Consider the following 22,765-nt stretch of genomic DNA (forward strand, 5'->3'; position numbering starts at 1 on the left):
GTGGGCAAACAACGTTGGCCTCCCGTTCCAAACAAACTTGAAAACTTGCCCAGCACTTCAGACAAAAACTGGTCGCAGTGCATTGGGCACCGTATCTTGTTTGAGCTCTTAAACTAATATTAAGTAAGTTTCTGAATACACTTCTTATACTTAAAATAAATGTATGGCCAAGTTCTAATGATTTATCCCAGATTACATGTTGTTGTTGTTGTGGTCTTCAGTCCTGAGACTGGTTTGATGCAGCTCTCCATGCTACTCTATCCTGTGCAAGCTTCTTCATCTCCCAGTACCTACTGCAACCTAAATCTTTCTGAATCTGCTTAGTGTATTCATCTCTTGGTCTCCCCCTACGATTTTTACCCTCCACGCTGCCCTCCAATACTAAATTGGTGATCCCTTGATGCCTCAGAACATGTCCTACCAACCGATCCCTTCTTCTGGTCAAGTTGTGCCACAAACTTCTCTTCTCCCCAATCCTATTCAATACTTCCTCATTAGTTATGTGATCTACCCATCTAATCTTCAGCATTCTTCTGTAGCACCACATTTCGAAAGCTTCTATTCTCTTCTTGTCCAAACTATTTACCGTCCATGTTTCGCTTCCATACATGGCTACACTCCATACAAATACTTTCAGAAATGACTTCCTGACACTTAAATCTATACTCGATGTTAACAAATTTTTCTTCTTCAGAAAGGCTTTCCTTGCCATTGCCAGTCTACATTTTATATCCTCTCTACTTCGACCATCATCAGTTATTTTGCTCCCCAAATAGCAAAACTCCTTTACTACTTTAAGTGTCTCATTTCCTAATCGAATACCCTCAACATCACCTGACTTAATTCGGCTACATTCCATTATCCTCGTTTTGCTTTTGTTGGTGTTTATCTTATATCCTTCTTTCAAGATACTGTCCATTCCGTTCAACTGCTCTTCCAAGTCCTTTGCTGTCTCTGACAGAATTACAATGTCATCGGCGAACCTCAACGTTTTTATTTCTTCTCCATGGATTTTAATACCTACTCCGAATTTTTCTTTTGTTTCCTTTACTGCTTGCTCAATATACAGATTGAATAGCATCTGGGAGAGGCTACAACCCTGTCTTACTCCCTTCCCAACCACTGCTTCCCTTTCATGTCCCTCGACTCTTATAACTGCCATCTGGTTTCTATACAAATTGTAAATAGCCTTTCGCTCCCTGTATTTTACCCCTGCCACCTTTAGAATTTGAAAGAGAGTATTCCAGTCAACATTGTCAAAAGCTTTCTCTAAGTCTACAAATGCTAGGAACGTAGGTTTGTCTTTCCTTAATCTTTCTTCTAAGATAAGTCGTAAGGTCAGTATTGCCTCACGTGTTCCAGTATTTCTACGGAATCCAAACTGATCTTCCCCGAGGTCGGCTTCTACTAGTTTTTCCATTCGTCTGTAAAGAATTCATGTTAGTATTTTGCAGCTGTGGCTTATTAAACTGATTGTTCGGTAATTTTCACATCTGTCCACATCTGCTTTCTTTGGGATTGGAATTATTATATTCTTCTTGAAGTCTGAGGGTATTTCGCCTGTTTCATACATCTTGCTCACGAGATGGTAGAGTTTTGTCAGGACTGGCTCTCCCAAGACTGTCAGTAGTTCCAATGGAATGTTGTCTACTCTGGGGGCCTTGTTTCGACTCAGGTCTTTCAGTGCTCTGTCAAACTCTTCACGCAGTATCGTATCTCCCATTTCATCTTCATCTACATCCTCTTCCATTTCCATAATATAGTCCTCAAGTGCATTGCCCTTGTATAGACCCTCTATATACTCCTTCCACCTTTCTGCTTTCCCTTCTTTGCTTAGAACTGGGTTTCCATCTGAGCTCTTGATGTTCATACAAGTGGTTCTCTTATCTCCAAAGGTCTCTTTAATTTTCCTGTAGGCAGTATCTATCTTACCCCTAGTGAGATAAGCCTCCACATCCTTACATTTGTCCTCTAGCCATGCCTGCTTAGCCATTTTGCACTTCCTGTCGATCTCATTTTTGAGATGTTTGTATTCCTTTTTGCCTGCTTCACTTACTGCATTTTTATATTTTCTCCTTTCATCAATTAAATTCAATATTTCTTCTGTTACCCAAGGATTTCTACTAACCCTCGTCTTTTTACCTACTTGATCCTCTGCTGCCTTCACTACTTCATCCCTCAAAGCTACCCATTCTTCTTCTACTGTATTTCTTTCCCCCATTCCTGTCAATTGTTCCCTTATGCTCTCCCTGAAACTCTCTACAACCTCTGGTTCTTTCAGTTTATCCAGGTGCCATCCCCTTAAATTCCCACCTTTTTGCAGTTTCTTCAGTTTTAATCTACAGATCATAACCAATAAATTGTGGTCAGAGTCCACATCTGCCCCTGGAAATGTCTTACAATTTAAAATCTGGTTCCTGAATCTCTGTCTTACCATTATATAATCTATCTGATACCTTTTAGTATCTCCTGTGTTCTTCCATGTATACAACCTTCTATCATGATTCTTAAACCAAGTGTTAGCTATGATTAAGTTGTGCTCTGTGCAAAATTCTGCCAGGCGGCTTCCTCTTTCATTTCTTAGCCCCAATCCATATTCACCTACTACGTTTCCTTCTCTCCCTTTTCCTACACTCGGATTCCAGTCACCCATGACTATTAAATTTTCGTCTCCCTTCACTACCTGAATAATTTCTTTTATTTCATCATACATTTCTTCAATTTCTTCGTCATCTGCAGAGCTAGTTGGCATATAAACTTGTACTACTGTAGTAGGTGTGGGCTTCGTATCTATCTTGGCCACAATAATGCGTTCACTATGCCGTTTGTAGTAGCTTACCCGCAGTCCTATTTTCCTATTCATTATTAAACCTACTCCTGCATTACCCCTATTTGACTTTGTGTTTATAACCCTGTAGTCACCTGACCAGAAGTCTTGTTCCTCCTGCCACCGAACTTCACTAATTCCCACTATATCTAACTTTAACCTATCCATTTCCCTTTTTAAATTTTCTAACCTACCTGCCCGATTAAGGGATCTGACATTCCACGCTCCGATCCGTAGAACGCCAGTTTTCTTTCTCCTGGTAACGACACCCTCTTGAGTAGTCCCCGCCCGGAGATCCGAATGGGGGACTATTTTACCTCCGGAATATTTTACCCAAGAGGACGCCATCATCATTTAATGATACAGTAAAGCTGCATGCCCTCGGGAAAAATTACGGCCGTAGTTTCCCCTTGCTTTCAGCCGTTCGCAGTACCAGCACAGCAAGGCCGTTTTGGTTATTGTTACAAGGCCAGATCAGTCAATCATCCAGACTGTTGCCCTTGCAACTACTGAAAAGGCTGCTGCCCCTCTTCAGGAACCACACGTTTGTCTGGCCTCTCAACAAATACCCCTCCGTTGTGGTTGTACCTACGGTACGGCTATCTGTATCGCTGAGGCACACAAGCCTCCCCACCAACGGCAAGGTCCATGGTTCATGGGGGGGCCAGATTACATAAGCTTCTGAAAATGACCTATTAATCATGGATGTAAGTTTCCTAGTTGTGCAACTGATGACTGAATCTTATTCCAAAACCACTGAGAAGTGAAAGAATTCTGGAATGAACATCCACCTGAGAACTGCGACCACTTTCCACTTGGCATTGCCCTTAAACTCGGGTTTAATCTTCTCCATCGTAATTGGTTGAGACTTAACACCACATCCAAATGGGACAAGGGAGATGTGACCACATCTTGACATAGTGGGTTCATTATGATTGTACTGCTTGTTACTGTGGTGGGTATAATACATATTGTCGAGACCTGCATACTCCATATTTTTGAAGGCGGTCAGAAAAAACATGGACGATGTGACATTAAGTGCTGCAATCTGGTTGTGAATTTTAAATATTAACACGTAAATATATTGTGTTTGTATGTGTGTTCTCTAATGACACACAATACTCATAATAATAATTTTGTACTTTTTTTTATATAATTAAGGAACTTTCTAGTCATACAGTAAAAATATTGTATTACAAATGCTTAGGGTATTTGTCAAGTCTGTAATCAAGTTCATCCCACATTTGATGTATCACGTTTGTATCAGTCATTTGAGAGACTTTTTTGATGTGGCGCCATAATTTCAGTAGGTCTGCTGTTAATGGAGGCAAAAACATTGAATTTTTCACGTAAGTCTACACACAAAAATTGTGTTGGATTAAAGTAGATGAATTCTTGATGCTGCAATGGAAATGTTAGATCATTTTCCATTATAGGACACTCATCATTTCCACAGTAATGTAGTTATGTATTCAGTGACATTGAGATGGAAGTTGGGTGGAGCAACATTCTGCAGGCAGATTATGTCCACACTGTTGATCTCTAGCTGCAGGCCAAGCGAGGTGGCGCAGTGGTAAGATGCTGGAACATATTCGGGAGGACGGTGTTTCAAATCCCCATTCAGATTTAGTTTTTTTGTGTTTTCCCTAAATTGCTTAAAGTGTATGCTGGGATAGTTCCTTTAAAAAAGCATGGTGTATTTTCTTCTCCAGCGCGTGTATAAATCCCTTGCCATCAATTGGGTTTTAAACTCATAATCTATCTTCCCTCTGCATGCTGAATGAACCAGTTGTGCATCATTTCCAGATACATGTCTCCTGTAGCGGTCTAGTCCATTATGAAAAAGGACGTCTAAACTCCAAAATTTGAGTTATCTGAGACCCATTAATTTTTGATAAGTCAAGAATATGTATGATAGTGTAATGATTTTCTGTGCCTCAGATTCGTGTGTAGTACCTATCCAATGTTCCCAGAAGTGTTGCTTTAACACTAAAGACAAGTTTTTTATGAAAACTATCCTTTTGCATTTATTATTGCATTAATTTAGCAAACTCAGAACAGTTCACTTTGTTTTTGGGTGTCAAAGTTACTATTAGTTTCAAGCCTTAAGGCGCCCATTTTAATCATTTCTGTTAGTAATAGTGGTAGTTCTTTTATTTGCCCATGGATCATATTTTATAAACTAGCAGCTACCCCTGGCTGTGCTTGCATATCAGTAGTTTTGTTGCGATGACTGATGATGAGGAAGTATGCTAGTAATTTATAAATATCTGGGTATGTAGTTTATATATCTAAAAACAAAGATGAAAATTACACCATTGCTCTATACAAATGGCAGGATTGCTCGTCATGGGAACTGAATAAATGCTAGACAGCTGCATTCTCAGGAGACACACAGCAGAGCTATACCCAGGAGACATCATCAGTGTTATCAGTGATCATCTGATGCAGAAGACAAAACACATTTTGTGAATTATTACAAGGATTAATATAGAACTCAAACTGTTGAAAACCCTCCATTTTTAAATCATTAAAAAGCATTAGCAACCAATGAACCGCACAATAATAAAATATGTACAATCTAATGTTAGATACAATATAACACATAATGGAATGAGAACATCTACTACACACAGAACAATCTGGTTCTAAAAACAAAGATGATGTAACTTACCAAACGAAAGCGCTGGCAGGTTGGTAAGTCACATCATCTTTGTTTTTAGATATATTTTTCCCACGTGGAATCTTTCCCTCTATTATATGGGTATGTAGTTTTATAGATATGTATGTGTGTATGAATAAATGTTTGTAGCACTGGTGTAAAGGTACATAATGAAGGAATTCTCTGAATATTCAAAACCGTATCTTTTTCTTCGCCTTGGATATTATTACGCCTAATGTCTGCTTCATTTTTGGTGATTATCTGGTGGAAGCAAAGAGCCAGTTCTATGGTAAATTAGATCTTAACTCGTAAAAGTAGGCAAGGAACCTGGCATTTAGACTTCTGCATCCATACCAAATCAAGTCATCTGGAAGCATGCATTATATTTTCTGATTGTATTTAAAAACACTTCAATTCTTTACATTAGAACAGAGTTTTAGGTGTTGTTCTGGCTCACGTAGTACTGAAAGTGAAAGTTTGCCACCAGAGCAACACATACCAACTGTTGTTCATGTGCCCATATTTTTTATCAATTTTTCCTAAGGTGACTAATCAATGATTAATAGTGTAGGAAAAGAAAGAATGCTATTTACAGTGAAGAAGATGCATTAAGCTGCAGGCAGGGACAATTAAAAGACACTTACATAGAGCTTTCGAGCTCAGCCTTCATCAGCAAAAGAGAAACATACAACCATTCATACACATAAGCAAGCACACCTCATCCACACGACCGCCATCTCCAGCATCTCTATATTCCAGCCCTAGATGCTGGAGGTAAATGCACACAGCATCTCTCTGTTTGTCGTACAGCATTTAAATGATGCTGTCATCATGAGTCTTCAAGTTTCTTGAAAGCTGTGAGATGCATAACATTCAGTGTCAAAAATTTGACAGGCTTGTGACTGTTCTACTGTCTCTGTAGTCTTAGAGTCACATGACATTCTGCGTCTAAGGTTTGGCGCAACTGACAGTACTCTGAAGTTTTCTGTATTTCAGTAACTCAAGCTATTTTTGATTTATGCGTAAATCAGACTTACATGTTTGAGGCATATCATAAGAGCTTTAAACATAGTTCTTGGGCATACTGTCAAATTTTATTTTTTTAGCTACACAAAAACTCGTACACAATAACATTGGATACCCAGTCATAAATAATCTGTAGACACTAAGAGTCGCTGACCATCACCCCAGCATTGTCTGCGTCTCACTCACATAAACCATATTTAAGAATGGTAATAATACTCAAAAGGATAATACAGTTTTCTAAAGTAACCTATGATCTCGCTCAGGGTTCAGGCTGACTCAACATAAAATCAGAATCAGTTCAGTGTCAGAATCGGTTCAATGGTAGAGTCTTGCAAAACATAACAGGCAGATTTACTTTAAGGGCAAGCACACAATCCAATTCCATCATTCTGGAGGAATTTACATGTGTAATATACACTCCTGGAAATTGAAATAAGAACACCGTGAATTCATTGTCCCATGAAGGGAAAACTTTATTGACACATTCCTGGGGTCAGATACATCACATGATCACACTGACAGAACCACAGGCACATAGACACAGGCAACAGAGCATGCACAATGTCGGCACTAGTACAGTGTATATCCACCTTTCGCAGCAATGCAGGCTGCTATTCTCCCATGGAGACGATTGTAGAGATGCTGGATGTAGTCCTGTGGAACGGCTTGCCATGCCATTTCCACCTGGCGCCTCAGTTGGACCAGCGTTCGTGCTGGACGTGCAGACCGCGTGAGACGACGCTTCATCCAGTCCCAAACATGCTCAATGGGGGACAGATCCGGAGATCTTGCTGGCCAGGGTAGTTGACTTACACCTTCTAGAGCACGTTGGGTGGCACGGGATACATGCGGACGTGCATTGTCCTGTTGGAACAGCAAGTTCCCTTGCCGGTCTAGGAATGGTAGAACGATGGGTTCGATGACGGTTAGGATGTACCGTGCACTATTCAGTGTCCCCTCGACAATCACCAGTGGTGTACGGCCAGTGTAGGAGATCGCTCCCCACACCATGATGCCGGGTGTTGGCCCTGTGTGCCTCGGTCGTATGCAGTCCTGATTGTGGCGTTCACCTGCACGGCGCCAAACACGCATATGACCATCATTGGCACCAAGGCAGAAGCGACTCTCATCGCTGAAGACGACACGTCTCCATTCGTCCCTCCATTCACGCCTGTCGCGACACCACTGGAGGCGGGCTGCACGATGTTGGGGCGTGAGCGGAAGACGGCCTAATGGTGTGCGGGACCGTAGCCCAGCTTCATGGAGACGGTTGCGAATGGTCCTCGCCGATACCCCAGGAGCAACAGTGCCCCTAATTTGCTGGGAAGTGGCGGTGCGGTCCCCTACGGCACTGCGTAGGATCCTACGGTCTTGGCGTGCATCCGTGCGTCGCTGAGGTCCGGTCCCAGGTCGACGGGCACATGCACCTTCCGCCGACCACTGGCGACAACATCGATGTACTGTGGAGACCTCACGCCCCACGTGTTGAGCAATTCGGCGGTACGTCCACCCGGCCTCCTGCATGCCAACTATACGCCCTCGCTCAAAGTCCGTCAACTGCACATACGGTTCACGTCCACGCTGTCGCGGCATGCTACCAGTGTTAAAGACTGCGATGGAGCTCCGTATGCCACGGCAAACTGGCTGACACTGACGGCGGCGGTGCACAAATGCTGCGCAGCTAGCACCATTCGACGGCCAACACCGCGGTTCCTAGTGTGTCCGCTGTGCTGTGCGTGTGATCATTGCTTGTACAGCCCTCTCGCAGTGTCCGGAGCAAGTATGGTGGGTCTGACACACCGGTGTCAATGTGTTCTTTTTTCCATTTCCAGGAGTGTATTTAATTAAGTTGTTGTTTTGTGGAGGTTTGTGTGGTACCTCTGCCTTCATTTTAGCTGTACAGGTCAAGCAAAATATTGGATTACCATTTTTCCTCTCCAGGCTTATTTTAGAAGAATATGTGCCTCCCCCCTCTCTCTCTCTCTGTCTGTCTGTCTCTCTCTCTCTCTCTCTCTCTCTCTCTCTCTCTCTCTCTCTCACAGTGGTCTAGTGCTCTTTGTTTGTTTCAGCTATATAGTCCCAGTGTTTGCTGTGATTCCCCTTGTTTGGCTTTTTATACTTTATGTTTATTCTGGAGTAATCTTTGTGTGTTATTTTTCAGTTATGTCATTTTGTGGGCATGTATGTGGTATCACTGTCTTCTAATCCATTTATGTAACTTTTCAATTATCTTCTTGTTTTGTGAGGGGGGGGGGGGGGGTCTAGGTCTAGAATCACTGTCTTCATTTGATATGTATGGGTCAAGCGAATTATTTGATTCCAGTTTTCTGTTTTCAGTATATTTTAGTTCAGTATATTATAGAGGAATTTGTTGTGCTTTATTTATTTATTTATTTGGTTTTTTGGTTGCTTTGGAATGATCTTAGTGTCTTTGATTTTCTTTTTAGTTTGTCCCCCCCCCCCCCCCCCCCTCCCTCAAAACTGTCTCATTCCCTTGGTTGTCCAGATAAGTTCATTTTATTAGCTGGCTGAGCCATTTCATGTGCTTTTTATGTTAGTTTCTTATTGTTATGGTCTGCCTTGGGGTCGCCATCTCAAAAGAACATAATCGGCCTGTTGTCAAATTTTATCTGTGATTGTCTTAGAAACTTGTATAAACTGTACTCCTTACTCAGAATATGTCATGGCTCAAAGCAGGTCGGTGGAATCACCTTGCTCTATTCCCTTACTTTCGTATTTAATAATACTGGTATAAGCATGGATTAAACACATTAAGAAATGTATAAGAATTGTATTGATTTTGTTGAATCATATTACACAGAACATTTCAACCAATAAAAGCATTTTCACAAATATGATTAAGAGTTCAAATGTGAAAGAGTAAATAACATTTTCAAGGAATAAGTATTACTCTCTCATTCGTGTAATATTCTTCAAATAAATAAATAGCTTGTACTACATACTTTGTGAAGTATGTAGCTGTGTTCTTCCTCAGGGTTCAAGCTATTTCATACCAAATTTGATCAAAATCAGTTCAGAAGTTTAGTTGTAAAAACATAACAGAGTGAGTTACTTTCATGCTATAATATTAGCTTGGATTAAACATATTGAGGATTGTATAAGTGTCATATTCTAGCTGTTAGCTGTGGCTGTGTTCATTTAACAGTAAACCGAAATGGAAATGTGTATATCACTTTATTTGCCAGGAGACATCGGTAAAGTTGTTCGGTCGCGTGGTGCAAGTCTTTTTTATTTGATGCCACCAGTCACAACTGGAAAAAAAATTGATTTGGCCAGTAATTGAACCTGGGACAGTAAGGAATGCTAACCGCATGACCACAAGCTGTTGATGCAGATCATTACATCTTTGAGAAGCTATAAGGGATGTGTGACACAGTGACTGAAATACAAGGGCTTGTGACATGTTATTATGGAAGTATGGATGAAACACATGGAGAGTTGTACAAGCATTATATCATTACACTGAGTCGTATTATGTAAAACATATCAAACAATAGCATTTTCACTAATGTGATATAGTTCAAAAGTTACAGAGTAAATAACTTTTTCAAAGCATAATTATTGTTCCATACTTAAGTGTTATACTCTTCAAATCAATAAATATGTTGTGCTGCATGCTTCATAATGTATCCAATGTTCTTCGTCAGCATTCAAGCTATTTCCAGACTAAATTTAATCAAGATCAGTTCAGCCGTTTCATCATAAAAGCATGACAACCAGAGTTATGTTTGCATTTATAACATTAGTATGAATTAGGCACATTACATTTATATAGTCTGGTGGAATACACTGGAAACTGATGCAGCTAAATAAAATCTTTGGAGTTTCTCAGCAGGACTACACTTCTGTAATGAATTGATGAAAACAGTTACATAATTTGTAATAATAGAAATGCAAAGTTTTACTCATCAAAAGATTTGTTATGTATTTGCAGATTCAAATTCAAATGTCCAAATAATTTTTATTGCATGTGAAGCCTTATTAGCTAGGACTGAAGACAAGATATGAGTCCCGTAGAGCACTTAGAGCACAAGTGGTGTAACTCACATAGTTCTCATTTCAAGATATTTAATGGTTTACTAGGATTGTTATACAAAGGTTAATAGTGCTTTACTAATCATATACATTATCAGAAGTTTCGAGCAATTGAGTTAGCAATGTGAACAAATTTGATCAAGTTACAGACATAATATAAAGGCCTAATTGAATTTGCAGCACCCATGCTATAAAGAGATAAGATTCCCCCCTCCTAAGGACCACATGAAATGACTTCTCTCTTCTTTCTTTTCTCTTTCTTTCTTTCCTGTGGTTTCTTCATTATTTCTTTCTTCTGTTCGTAATGCACCTGCCTTTTTCGTTTTTTTCCTGGTAGGCCTTGAGACTTTTTACTTTTGCTCCAAACTTTTTCTCCTATTTCTTGCTCTGTTGTTTCCATTCCGCTCAGGTCTGCTTTAGCTTCTTTGATCCAGACCATTGATGTTTTTGGGTTTCTGTCAGAAAAGATAGAAATTCTTTTTATATGTCTAGCCTCTTTAGTTGTCCATAGCATACAATGCATCTCTACCTCATTGTGTCTAATATTCATTCTATTTTTTCATAAACTTCTTTACTACTTTTTAATTTCCATTTCCCATTATCATATTTTGGTCCCAAGATTTTCCTTTCCTTTTTCGGTATTTCATCTGATTGACTATATTTAACAAAAGGCTTTGTGGTCTAATGACAGTATTGTTCTGCCAGAGTTTTGCTTTCATGGAAACAGATTTCTAGTTATTTCCTATAAAAATGCGCTTCACAGTCAACATCACTGTTTTTACATATGTACTTTTATATAATCTGTGTTACTTATTTTGTTACTTCTCTTCAGTGGCCCAATCTTTTCAGTATTGTATGAAGAAAGAAGACTGACTCCAGAGGGTATGAACAAATGAAATAAATGGTAAAAAGTTCTTCCATGCCTTTCTTCTTTTGCTTTTTAAACACTGTGGTTCTGTGTACAGCTTTACATAATATATGTTGGGGAAACTGTGCATCCTGTTTTAGATCTTGGCATGAAGTCCAACTTGTGAAAATACATCTCTGTTGAAAGAGATTTTTGAAGAAGTGTGTGAGTGGACCACTCTTTTGGTATGGAATCCCCTGCATCTTTGCCATGACACTGCCTATTTTTCACTGCAGTCCTCCTTTTGGCGATTGACTTTAACAATTTGTACACAGACAAGAAGTCATTGTTTGTCATTACAGTGACATGTAAGGGATTGTAATTACAGTGACATGCAAGGAATGTTTTTTCTTTCAATTGACAATCTACCAGTCATTGTGACAAAATATCTGTTGTGTAAACTCTTGGTCCATAATTTCAGTTTTATTCTTTTCACTTAAAATTGGTTTCATTAATGTCATGGGTATTTTCCAATTTGTATTCTGCCCTGTACAAGTACTACTGTACATTACAACATCTTTTGCAGGCTGCTCTCAGTTTGATGTGTTTGACCAAACAGGCACCATTTTCTTGGGAACCTCGAGATCCAGCCACTTCATCCCAGGAATACATAAATCCTAATTTTGAAAACAGCTTGTGGCAACCCAAAGTGTAAACGTATAAATTATGTGTGTAATACGTTACTTGACATGTCAGTCTAGGAAATGATAGAGATTTTGCTAAATTAAAATAAAAATCATAGGAGGAACAATCAGAAACTGATTTCTTCAGTGTCCACTTTCATGGACTCATGAGCTTTTTCAGCAGTTCAGATGCAATTCTTGTTCATCTGTTGAATGCTTCAGTTAATTAGCAAAAGTATCACATTGTCCTTGTGAGGAGTGTGGAAATGCAAGTTCAACTAGTTAAAAGGTCCACAATAAACATTTTCTGCAATTGGCTCTTTTCCTTGGATTTCAGCATGTTTTTGTACAATTTATAGAGCAGTCAAATATTCCAATTTTGTGGTGAATGTCTTCTATATGGTTCACAGGATCTAGTACAGTGTGATTGATAAGAGGAGAATGAATGCGATGACATTCTATTGCATTTTTTGTTCTGGGTTTTGTTAACAAGAACTGTGTTGCCTCATTTATCTTCATCTGGAGCCTCTGTAAGTTTTACCTTTTTTATGGCTCAGCTCATTCTATCATCAGAGATTTTGAGTAATTTTATTGTAATATAGAATTTATCTACATCTGTTACGTTCAGATGTTGTACTTTATATTGGTAAAAGAACCAAAACACGCAAAAAAAACTAATAATTTTGATGTACAATAATAAAATTAGAAAATAAAAAAAAAAGACCAGCAGTGGATGACTCTGAATATTTACTGCCGGATCTATTATCATCCCATCCCGTGTCCGACCATCCTGATTTAGGTTTTCCGTGATTTCCCTAAATCTCTCCAGGCAAATGCCGGGATGGTTCCTTTCAAAGGGCACGGCCGACTTCCTTCCCCGTCCTTCCCTAATCCGATGATACCGATGACCTCGCTGTCTGGTCTGCTTCCCCAAAACAATCCAACACATTATCATCCTAAATAACCGGTTCCACAATGCTGTCTTTATTGCCATAACTCATGGTGAATCACACTTAGCACAGTTGAGACAATTAAGCATGTAAACTCAAAACAATAGTTAGGCATAGCAGTGTAGCTCCCAACTACACCAATTCAGCTGTTAACAGATCGATGTGTGTTACACCTTATGCTGCTATGTGTACAGCTGCTATGTGAGTTGTGAATTTCATCATTTGCTGTGTTTACAGAATGCCATTTGCTGAACAAGATCCTGACAGTATTAAAAATATAAGGAAAAGTGGAGTTATACCACTTCGAGCTTTAAGGAGGCTCGTATACAGGGTGTTTCAAATTCTTCGTATCAGATGTCTGGAGGTGATTGATTATAACATGAGAAAAAACTATTGTTAGAGACAAAAGGTTTGCTGACATTTCCCGGCAACACTAGGTGTAGGTGTCCTTTAATATTGGTTATGCCCCTGAGAGGTGATAGAGCATGGGCACTTTACAGTGCAGACGTAACTTATGTGTTGCCTATAATCCAGTCTTCTTCTCTGTATGAAAAGGGGTAGGGACAGCAAAATCACTCCATTAATTATAGGAGTAAATAGACCCTGCTAGGCCAGTAAAATTTTGTCAACCCAGAGCTGGAGAATACTAAAGGACGTCTAGCGTCATTGGGAAATATCAGTGAACATTTTGTCTCTAACAAAAGCTGTCCTCTGTGACCTGATATATCACCTCTAGATGTTTGATGTAAAGACTTTGAAACACACTGTGTGTGGAACTGGAGATGTTATAGTTGTCCAAAAATACTCAGAGTCAAACTTTTAAACAATGGAGTTACAGAAAATTTAAAATATTTTATTCTACAAATAATGTCCACCAACAAAACTTAAACTTGATATAGATTGATAGCATTCATAGTCCTGAAAATACCTTTCATTTTTAACATTAACTGGAATACATTCATTTGGGGCCCTAGCAGCCAACAAAAAAATACTATTTTTGAAACAGAAAGCTTTCAAATTAGATATCTTTCAGAATTACATGTTGTGGTCTTATTAACACACAATATATATTTATGAAAGATACGTACTAATTGACAGGAAAACACCGCATCTGCAGCTGACTGAACATGAGACCAGCTAGCTGGTCGATTTAAGCCCAAGTGACTTTGAATTCACTCTCATTCTCTGCAAGTCAGCTGACACCATGTTCTAATTTAATTGACTCTTCCCTAGGTACCACCACTATATTTACAGACTGTGACAGATAACAAAATGGTCTGCTCTCAACTGTACAAAGTTGAATGTGTCACAACATGCGATTGCTAGAGTGCTGTTACACTTTGACATCTGTGAACTATTATACTTATTTAGCCATGTGAAATAACTGTTACTTTGGTTTCCACTACCAGTTATCATTTCACCACTTCTGTCTTACTATATTCCAGTTGGCCTCTGGCTCAAGACAATTATTTTATTTTATTGTGAACTTATTGACTTTTCTTTAATGTTGTAGTGTACTTATGTATGTGTACTAAGTAACCCTTGCTACAGAAGAGCAATTGTACTTCAAAATTTGCAGTAACAATGGATATTAAAGTTGCACAAAAAGTTTCGCACCCCTCCCCCCCCCCCCCCCCCCCTCCAAATAATGAAGTGAGTAATGCTGATTCTGATAAATAAAATTTAGTGTATGAATAGATGTACACACAGGCACATCAGACTGGTGGCTTCTCTGCCTGGAATAGGAAACTTCACATCCAAGCTCGGTAATGTATCTGGAGGCCTCAGCGTCCGGATGAAGCTATGCCATGTGTCTATAGTAGGTTTCAGTGACCACAGTTTGTTTCCCTCAGTTCCAGCCACTTCTCCTACCAAAGGTGTATGATCCTGCTCCTTAACTGGGAGGCAACAATATGTATATGCACTTAACAACTAACCGCTGTAAATATTGTACTGGTCTCCTAGGCTGTTGTATCTGCTGAAATGCACAACTAATAATCAATGAGAAGAGTGGTAGAAAATTTCAAAATACTTGTGGTAAAGAAAGTTTAGTAATATTCTGCCACAGATATTGACAGTTTTCATCAATTTTTATGTATGAATGACCAAATAACTTTCATGGCTAAATGGACTAAAAATTTCTCCAAGTGATGATGCAAAATTTGGCACAGTCCTTGAAATTACAAATCCCTGTATCATTATTTTAGCCTTCATCTTATATTATTCATATTTTCAAATTTTTTTACAATATTTGATCAGATTTTACAGTTTTACAATCTGTGTGATAATATGAATGTGCAGGTGGATGTGGTAGAGATTAGAAGAGAGTAAATGCAATTTTTAGGAAGATTGTGTTTTACCTTCTTTAAATTTTTTTTTTTTTTTTTGACATTTCAGCTACGTTTTTCATTTGGCAATTAGCCTCGTGATTCTCTCTGTTTCTCAAATTGGAAAGGATTGGTGATGATAGTTTCATGAGTGAATAACTATTGAATGTGTCCATTACTGTTTTGAGATTTCTAAATAGGTGGAAATAAGGACTTGGACATGTTTACCTTCAAACTTCTGTTAATGTTGTGCTACATTTCTGATGCTTTTTCACCTTCAGTAATATAACATATAATAATAGTATTGAAATTCAGAGTGACCTCAGTTGTGAGAACCCAATTACTGACTTTCATAAAATAGCAATCTTTCCTTATCATTTTTAGTTTATTATCTAAGTACTTTTTTCAGAATGAATATTTCATCTGTAATGGAGTGTGTGCTGTTTTGAAACTTCTTGACAAATTGAAATCGTGTGCCAGTCTGAAACTTGTATCTGGAACCTAACTTTTGGTTTGGCTTCGTGGTAACAGTTCTGTTGTTAGAAACAGTTTATGCTTCCATTTTGATTATTATTATTATTATTATTATTATTATTATTATTATTTTGATTTCACTAATTGTTAGGTGATAGATAGGAGGCAATTTGGTGGAAAAATTATATTTGTTGCTCTTATATTACTTAAATATCTCATTGTGTACTGCTTATTTATTTCCTATTTAATTGAATTTATTCTGTTTGTGTACTTGCCAGTATATCTGTGCAATTCGTGTTTAATCTTCACCAATTGCTATTGAAATGTAATATTCCCTACATTGGAACATTCTGTTCATAATTTTTGTATTTTTGTGCACTCGTATTTGAATCTTGTGTCAAATGAAAATACATATAGATCTTGTATTGGTAATGATGGTACCTCTCTTTCAGCAAGCTTCAGATTATATAACACAGTTCACCGTCCCAGCTGTGGAAGGTTTCTTCCGATCAATAGCATTGTCTCATGGGAGTTCTCTGCAAGATACTCTGAGACTACTTACACTCTGGTTTGATTATGGACAGTGTAATGAGGTGTATGAGGCCCTAGTCGAAGGAATAAGGACCATAGACATTGACACATGGCTACAGGTAATTTGTGAAATCAGTATCTTGTATACCAAAGATTTCATTTTCTATGCTGTTATGCAAGTGTCAGTAAACAGGAAAATAGACTCAACAAAAGTTAAAAAGAGTCACTCTTACTCTTGTTTCTTTGTTTATAGTCTTCTGCATTGTAAAAGGTAGCTGTTTGTAAATGTCAAAAGATTTCACATCATGGACAATGACTGTTGTACATGTCATGTGTAACATGACTTTTTCTTTCCTGACATACATTGTAAACTTTTCGTAAATATGTATTACATTATTCTTAAGAATTCCCATGTTTGTATAACAACAATTCCAGTCCAAGCTGCCGGAGATGTGGTCATGTATGTGTGAGGTGTGCTTGCGTGTGTGTGAATGAATGAATGTGTGTGTTTTCTTTTCTGAAGAAGGCTTTGGCTGAAAGCTTAATCGTAACAGTCTTATCATTGTACTTTTCTCCCTCCCATCCATACACTTCACTGTCTGCAGTAAGCCATGCTTTTGAGTGAGCCCTACCCTCATCAAATCTCTCCTCATTGCATATGTCTCATAAGTGTAACATCTTTCACAGCAGACCAGATTGCACTTTTGAGGCAATCCACTGCATAACTCACACATTCATTAGTTAATCACCAATAATATTTTAAAATGTATAATTACAGTTAAGCACTGGAAAATTATCTCATAATATTAAAAATGCATAATTTTACAATTTTAGGTAATACCACAACTGATTGCAAGAATTGATACACCTCGAGTGTTGGTGGGACGATTGATTCACCACTTGTTAATTGATATAGGAAAAAAACACCCACAGGCTTTGGTTTATCCACTGACTGTAGCTACTAAATCAGCAAGTTTATCTCGAAGAAATGCTGCTAACAAAATTCTCAACAGTATGCGTGAACATAGCTCTTTACTTGTGAGCCAGGCTATTCTTGTAAGTGTTCCATTTTGTTGTACTTTGACCTTAGACTTATTATAGGCATTATTGTACTATAGCTGTCATTGTATTTTCTTAAATCCACAACAGAGGATAAAAACGTGTAAACTTATCAATGGTCTTTTTTAGCATTTATACATAATTTTGTGTGGACTGCAGATTATTTTATTATTATTTAATTTTCATATGTTACATTTTGCCAGTCACCATCATTAGTTAGTTGTCATAATAATCAGTTTGACACTTTTTATTACTGTATGAGATACATTGCATCTGTATTTTTGTGTTTCATCATTATGAGCTGATGATGGCAATTGCCTGAAATTGAGTAATAAAAGAATTTAATTGTGAACAAAATTCTATATGCGGCTCCAAAGGCATTCTTTATTAAAAACCACCATTTCATTGCTTTTTTCAAATCCAACTGCACTGAAAACAGGGGAATGCTATTTATTAGCTAATAAATGTAATGTAGTTTGATACTAAATGTATTTAAATTTACTGTAAGAATCAGAATGACTTCCAAATGTAATAACAAAGTGACTTGTTTTTATTCATTTTTAAGTTGTTGCTTTTTTTTTTTTTTTTTTTTTTTTTTTGTCTCTAGGTTAGTGATGAGCTCATTCGTGTAGCAATCTTATGGCATGAACTCTGGCATGAAGGCTTGGAAGAAGCCAGTAGACTTTATTTTGGTGAAAGGAATGTAAAAGGGATGTTTGATACTTTAGAACCTTTACATGCTATGTTGGAACGTGGCCCACAAACACACAAGGAGACTTCCTTTAATCAGGTATGGCATTATCTACTAATTTTGGATTTTGTAGAAAATAAGATTTTTCCATTTTGGTGATTAACAACAGATTGTTCAATGCAATAAATTCATTTTTATATTGTGTCCATTGATTCAGTGATTTACTTTATAACTCATGTTTTCCATTCTAATAGCCTATTTAATCACTGGGTATGGTTACAAATGCTCCAAGCAGAAGTGTACGCAAAAACAAAATCTTCTAAATGCCATTTTTGGCACATTTTACCACATCTATACTCATATGTTGCTCAATACTTCCATGACAATGGCAGTGATGTAATTTTATGGTAAGTCAGTTTACCTTATTGGTAAAGAAACAGTATTGGATGGTATGAGCATAACACAATCAAGAATGCAAAGTAAAGTAAAATAAACTGCTAATGATTGGATAAAATGACAGAAAAAATCACTTCTAGGGCCTTTAACAACCTTCTGGAAAGACAGAGCTGGTAAGTGAAAGTTTCCAAACAGCAAAACACATTATTTTTAAATTACAAGAATAAAGAAGGGCTGTGCTTACTCCAAACCTTCAGGAGATGAAATTGCTATTACCATTATTACTATTCACAAACCTTCATGAGGCGATATTCGTAGTACCATTATTACAAACAATTAAAAACAGAAATTGAAAAGTGCTTATTCGTAGCTTTCCGTGATAAAAGAGGCTTTGGTTGGGGAAAATGAGAAAGGAGGGGTGGTCACTGAGACCCCATAATGAGAGGAACTGTATGTTATGAAGATGGGAGAAAAGAAATTACTTGTCTTGCATTGCATAATACTACATGAAACATTGAAAATAATAACAACTCCACATGTAGGCCACACTCAAAAACCATTCCATTTCATTCCTTTCATACGTGTACCTTATGCTCTTTTATGTATACATACTTTTAAACAAATGAGATGATAATGCTGAAGCTAATGCTACACTGTTGCTGCATATCTCTGCACACCTTACGTACAGAGACAACTGACACAGAAATCAGGTCCTGTTGACTTTCTGTACATAATGAGTGAGCACAGAAAAAGGAAATTAATATTGGTCGTGCTGTCTTTCCTGGCAAGTTGAACTAATATAAAGTTTTTAGTTTTCAGAAAATTGAGTTCATCGAAATTGCATGATGTTTGAATGACTTATTCTGGTAAAGTGTCAAAATGGATCTGGATGAGCCAGATACTGTTTTAACAATTCACAAGAAGGTAATGGGAGTGACATTCATCAGACATTGCATCATTTTACTAAATTACTCAGGCTGGAAACCTGAGATCTTATATTAGAGATTAAGAGTATCCAGCGTGGATCGGGGTCCATAATATTTCCCACTGCGACTAGTGGTACTATGAAAGTATATTGCAGCTTGTGCATTTTGTTATCAGTTTATGACACATCTTTTCCAGCCCAACTTGTATGTTATCTAAATAGACCGTTACTGTTGAGAATATATTATTTAAGTGGTAATACTCTCTTAAATAATCTTTTTCGTGTGCAAATGAAATTCTTTTGTACAATTTTGTTTGTTAATTGGTAACTTAATTTTAGTTTTCCATTAATTTTTCTTGCCAAATTTAAATTGAGTGAGTCTTTTCCCATGATAATGGCCAGAGTTAACAGCTTTATAATTACTTATGTTTTCTGAATGTGCAAAATGGATTGGTAGATGTAATGACACAGTGCAGTTAGATTAGATTAGATTAGATTAATACAAGTTCCATGGATCATGAATACGATATTTCGTAATGATGTGGAACGAGTCAAATTTTCCAATACATGACATAATTAAGTTAATTTAACAACATACTTAGGTTAATATAACAACTTTTTAATTTTTTTGTGTTTTTTTTTATTTTATTTTTTTTATTTTTTTTATTTTATTTTTTTTTATTTTTTTTTTAATTTATATCTAAAAATTCCTCTATGGAGTAGAAGGAGTTGTCATTCAGAAATTCTTTTAATTTCTTCTTAAATACTTGTTGGTCGTCTGTCAGACTTTTGATACTATTTGGTAAGTGACCAAAGACTTTAGTGCCAGTATAATTCACCCCTTTCTGTGCCAAAGTTAGATTTAATCTTGAATAGTGAAGATCATCCTTTCTCCTAGTATTGTAGTTATGTACACTGCTATTACTTTTGAATTGGGTTTGGTTGTTAATAACAAATTTCATAAGAGAGTATATATACTGAGAAGCTACTGTGAATATCCCTAGATCCTTAAATAAATGTCTGCAGGATGATCTTGGGTGGACTCCAGCTATTATTCTGATTACACGCTTTTGTGCAATAAATACTTTCTTCCACAGTGATGAATTACCCCAAAATATGATGCCATATGAAATCAACGAGTGAAAATAGGCGTAGTAAGCTAATTTACTAAGATGTTTATCACCAAAATTTGCAATGACCCTTATTGCATAAGTAGCTGAACTCAAACGTTTCAGCAGATCATCAATGTGTTTCTTCCAATTTAATCTCTCATCAATGGACACACCTAAAAATTTGGAGTATTCTACCTTAGCTATATGCTTCTGATTAAGGTCTATATTTATTAATGGCGTCATACCATTCACTGTACGGAACTGTATGTACTGTGTCTTATCAAAATTCAGTGAGAGTCCGTTTACAAGGAACCACTTAGTAATTTTCTGAAAGACACTATTGACAATTTCATCAGTTAATTCTTGTTTGTCAGGTGTGATTACTATACTTGTATCATCAGCAAAGAGAACTAACTTTGCCTCATCATGAATATAGAATGGCAAGTCATTAATATATATTAAGAACAACAAAGGACCCAAGACTGACCCTTGTGGAACCCCATTCTTGATAGTTCCCCAGTTTGAGGAATGTGCTGACCTTTGCATAGTATGAGAACTACTTATTTCAACTTTCTGCACTCTACCAGTTAGGTACGAATTAAACCATTTGTGCACTGTCCCACTCATGCCACAATACTTGAGCTTGTCTAGCAGAATTTCATGATTTACACAATCAAAAGCCTTTGAGAGATCACAAAAAATCCCAATGGGTGGTGTTCGGTTATTCAGATCATTCAAAATTTGATTGGTGAAAGCATATATGGCATTTTCTGTTGAAAAACCTTTCTGGAAACCAAACTGACATTTTGTTAGTACTTCATTGTTACAGATATGTGAAGCTACTCTTGAATACATTACTTTCTCAAAAATTTTGGATAAAGCTGTTAGAAGGGAGATTGGACGGTAATTGTTGACATCAGATCTATCCCCCTTTTTATGCAAAGGTATAACAATAGCATATTTCAGTCTATCAGGGAAAATGCCCTGTTCCAGAGAGCTATTACACAGGTGGCTGAGAATCTTACTTATCTGTTGAGAACAAGCTTTTAGTATTTTGCTGGAAATGCCATCAATTCCATGTGAGTTTTTGCTTTTAAGCAAGTTTATTATTTTCCTAATTTCATAGGGAGAAGTGGGTGAGATTTCAATTGTATCAAATTGCATAGGTATGGCCTCTTCCATTAACAGCCTAGCATCTTCTAATGAAGACCTTGATCCAACTATATCCACAACATTTAGAAAATGATTATTAAAAATATTTTCAACGTCTGACTTTTTGTTCGTAAAGTTTTCATTCAATTTGATGGTAATACTGTCTTCCTGTGCTCTTGGTTGACCTGTTTCTCTTTTAATAATATTCCAAATTGTTTTAATTTTATTATCAGAGTTGCTGATTTCAGACATGATACACATACTTCTGGATTTTTTAATAACTTTTCTTAATATAACACAGTAGTTTTTATAATGTTTGATAATTTCTGGGTCACTACTCTTTCTTGCTGTCAGATACATTTCCCTTTTCCGGTTACAAGATATTTTTATACCCTTAGTAAGCCATGGTTTGTTACAAGGTTTCTTACGAGTATATTTAACTATTTTCTTGGGGAAGCAGTTTTCAAATGCATTTACAAAAATGTCATGAAATAAATTATATTTTAAATTGGCATCAGGTTCACGGTACACCTCATCCCAGTCTAACTGCTGTAGGCTTTCCCTGAAATTTGCAATTGTTAAATCGTTGACTGAACGTACTACTTTGGAGGACTGTTTAGTATTGCTGAATGGAGCTATGTCATATATTGTAACTAGCTGTGCACCATGATCAGAAAGACCATTCTCAACAGGCTGAGCATTTATCTGGTTAAACTTATCTTGGTCTATAAAGAAGTTATCTATCAGTGAGCTGCTATTCTTTACCACCCGAGTAGGAAAATCAATAACGGGTGTCAAATTGAAAGAACCAAGTAATACTTCAAGGTCATTTTTCCTATTACCCTCTTTCAGAGAATCTACATTGAAGTCCCCACAAATAATAATTTGCTTCCCCCTGTCTGACAGATAGCACAACAAGGAGTCCAAATTTTTCAGAAATAGATGAAAATTTCCTGATGGGGACCTATATAAAGTTACAATTATAAATGTGCCTTTATTTAATTTAAGCTCACAGGCACATGCTTCTATATGTTTCTCTACACAAAA

At 37.2% G+C, this 22,765-nt stretch overlaps 1 protein-coding gene across 2 annotated transcripts in view; it reads left to right on the top strand.

The window, feature by feature from the left end:
* LOC126161801 (serine/threonine-protein kinase mTOR) overlaps positions 1–22,765 on the top strand; it is a 276,188-nt gene that overhangs the window by 215,042 nt on the left and 38,381 nt on the right. For both annotated transcript variants that reach the window (XM_049917889.1, XM_049917890.1), the window contains 3 exons: positions 16,305–16,502; positions 17,218–17,439; positions 18,050–18,232. In XM_049917889.1, coding sequence (XP_049773846.1) covers positions 16,305–16,502; positions 17,218–17,439; positions 18,050–18,232 — 603 coding nt within the window. The remainder of the gene's footprint in view (positions 1–16,304; positions 16,503–17,217; positions 17,440–18,049; positions 18,233–22,765) is intronic.

Source organism: Schistocerca cancellata, chromosome 2 (genome assembly GCF_023864275.1).
Source record: "Schistocerca cancellata isolate TAMUIC-IGC-003103 chromosome 2, iqSchCanc2.1, whole genome shotgun sequence".
Taxonomy (NCBI): Eukaryota; Metazoa; Arthropoda; class Insecta; order Orthoptera; family Acrididae; genus Schistocerca; species Schistocerca cancellata.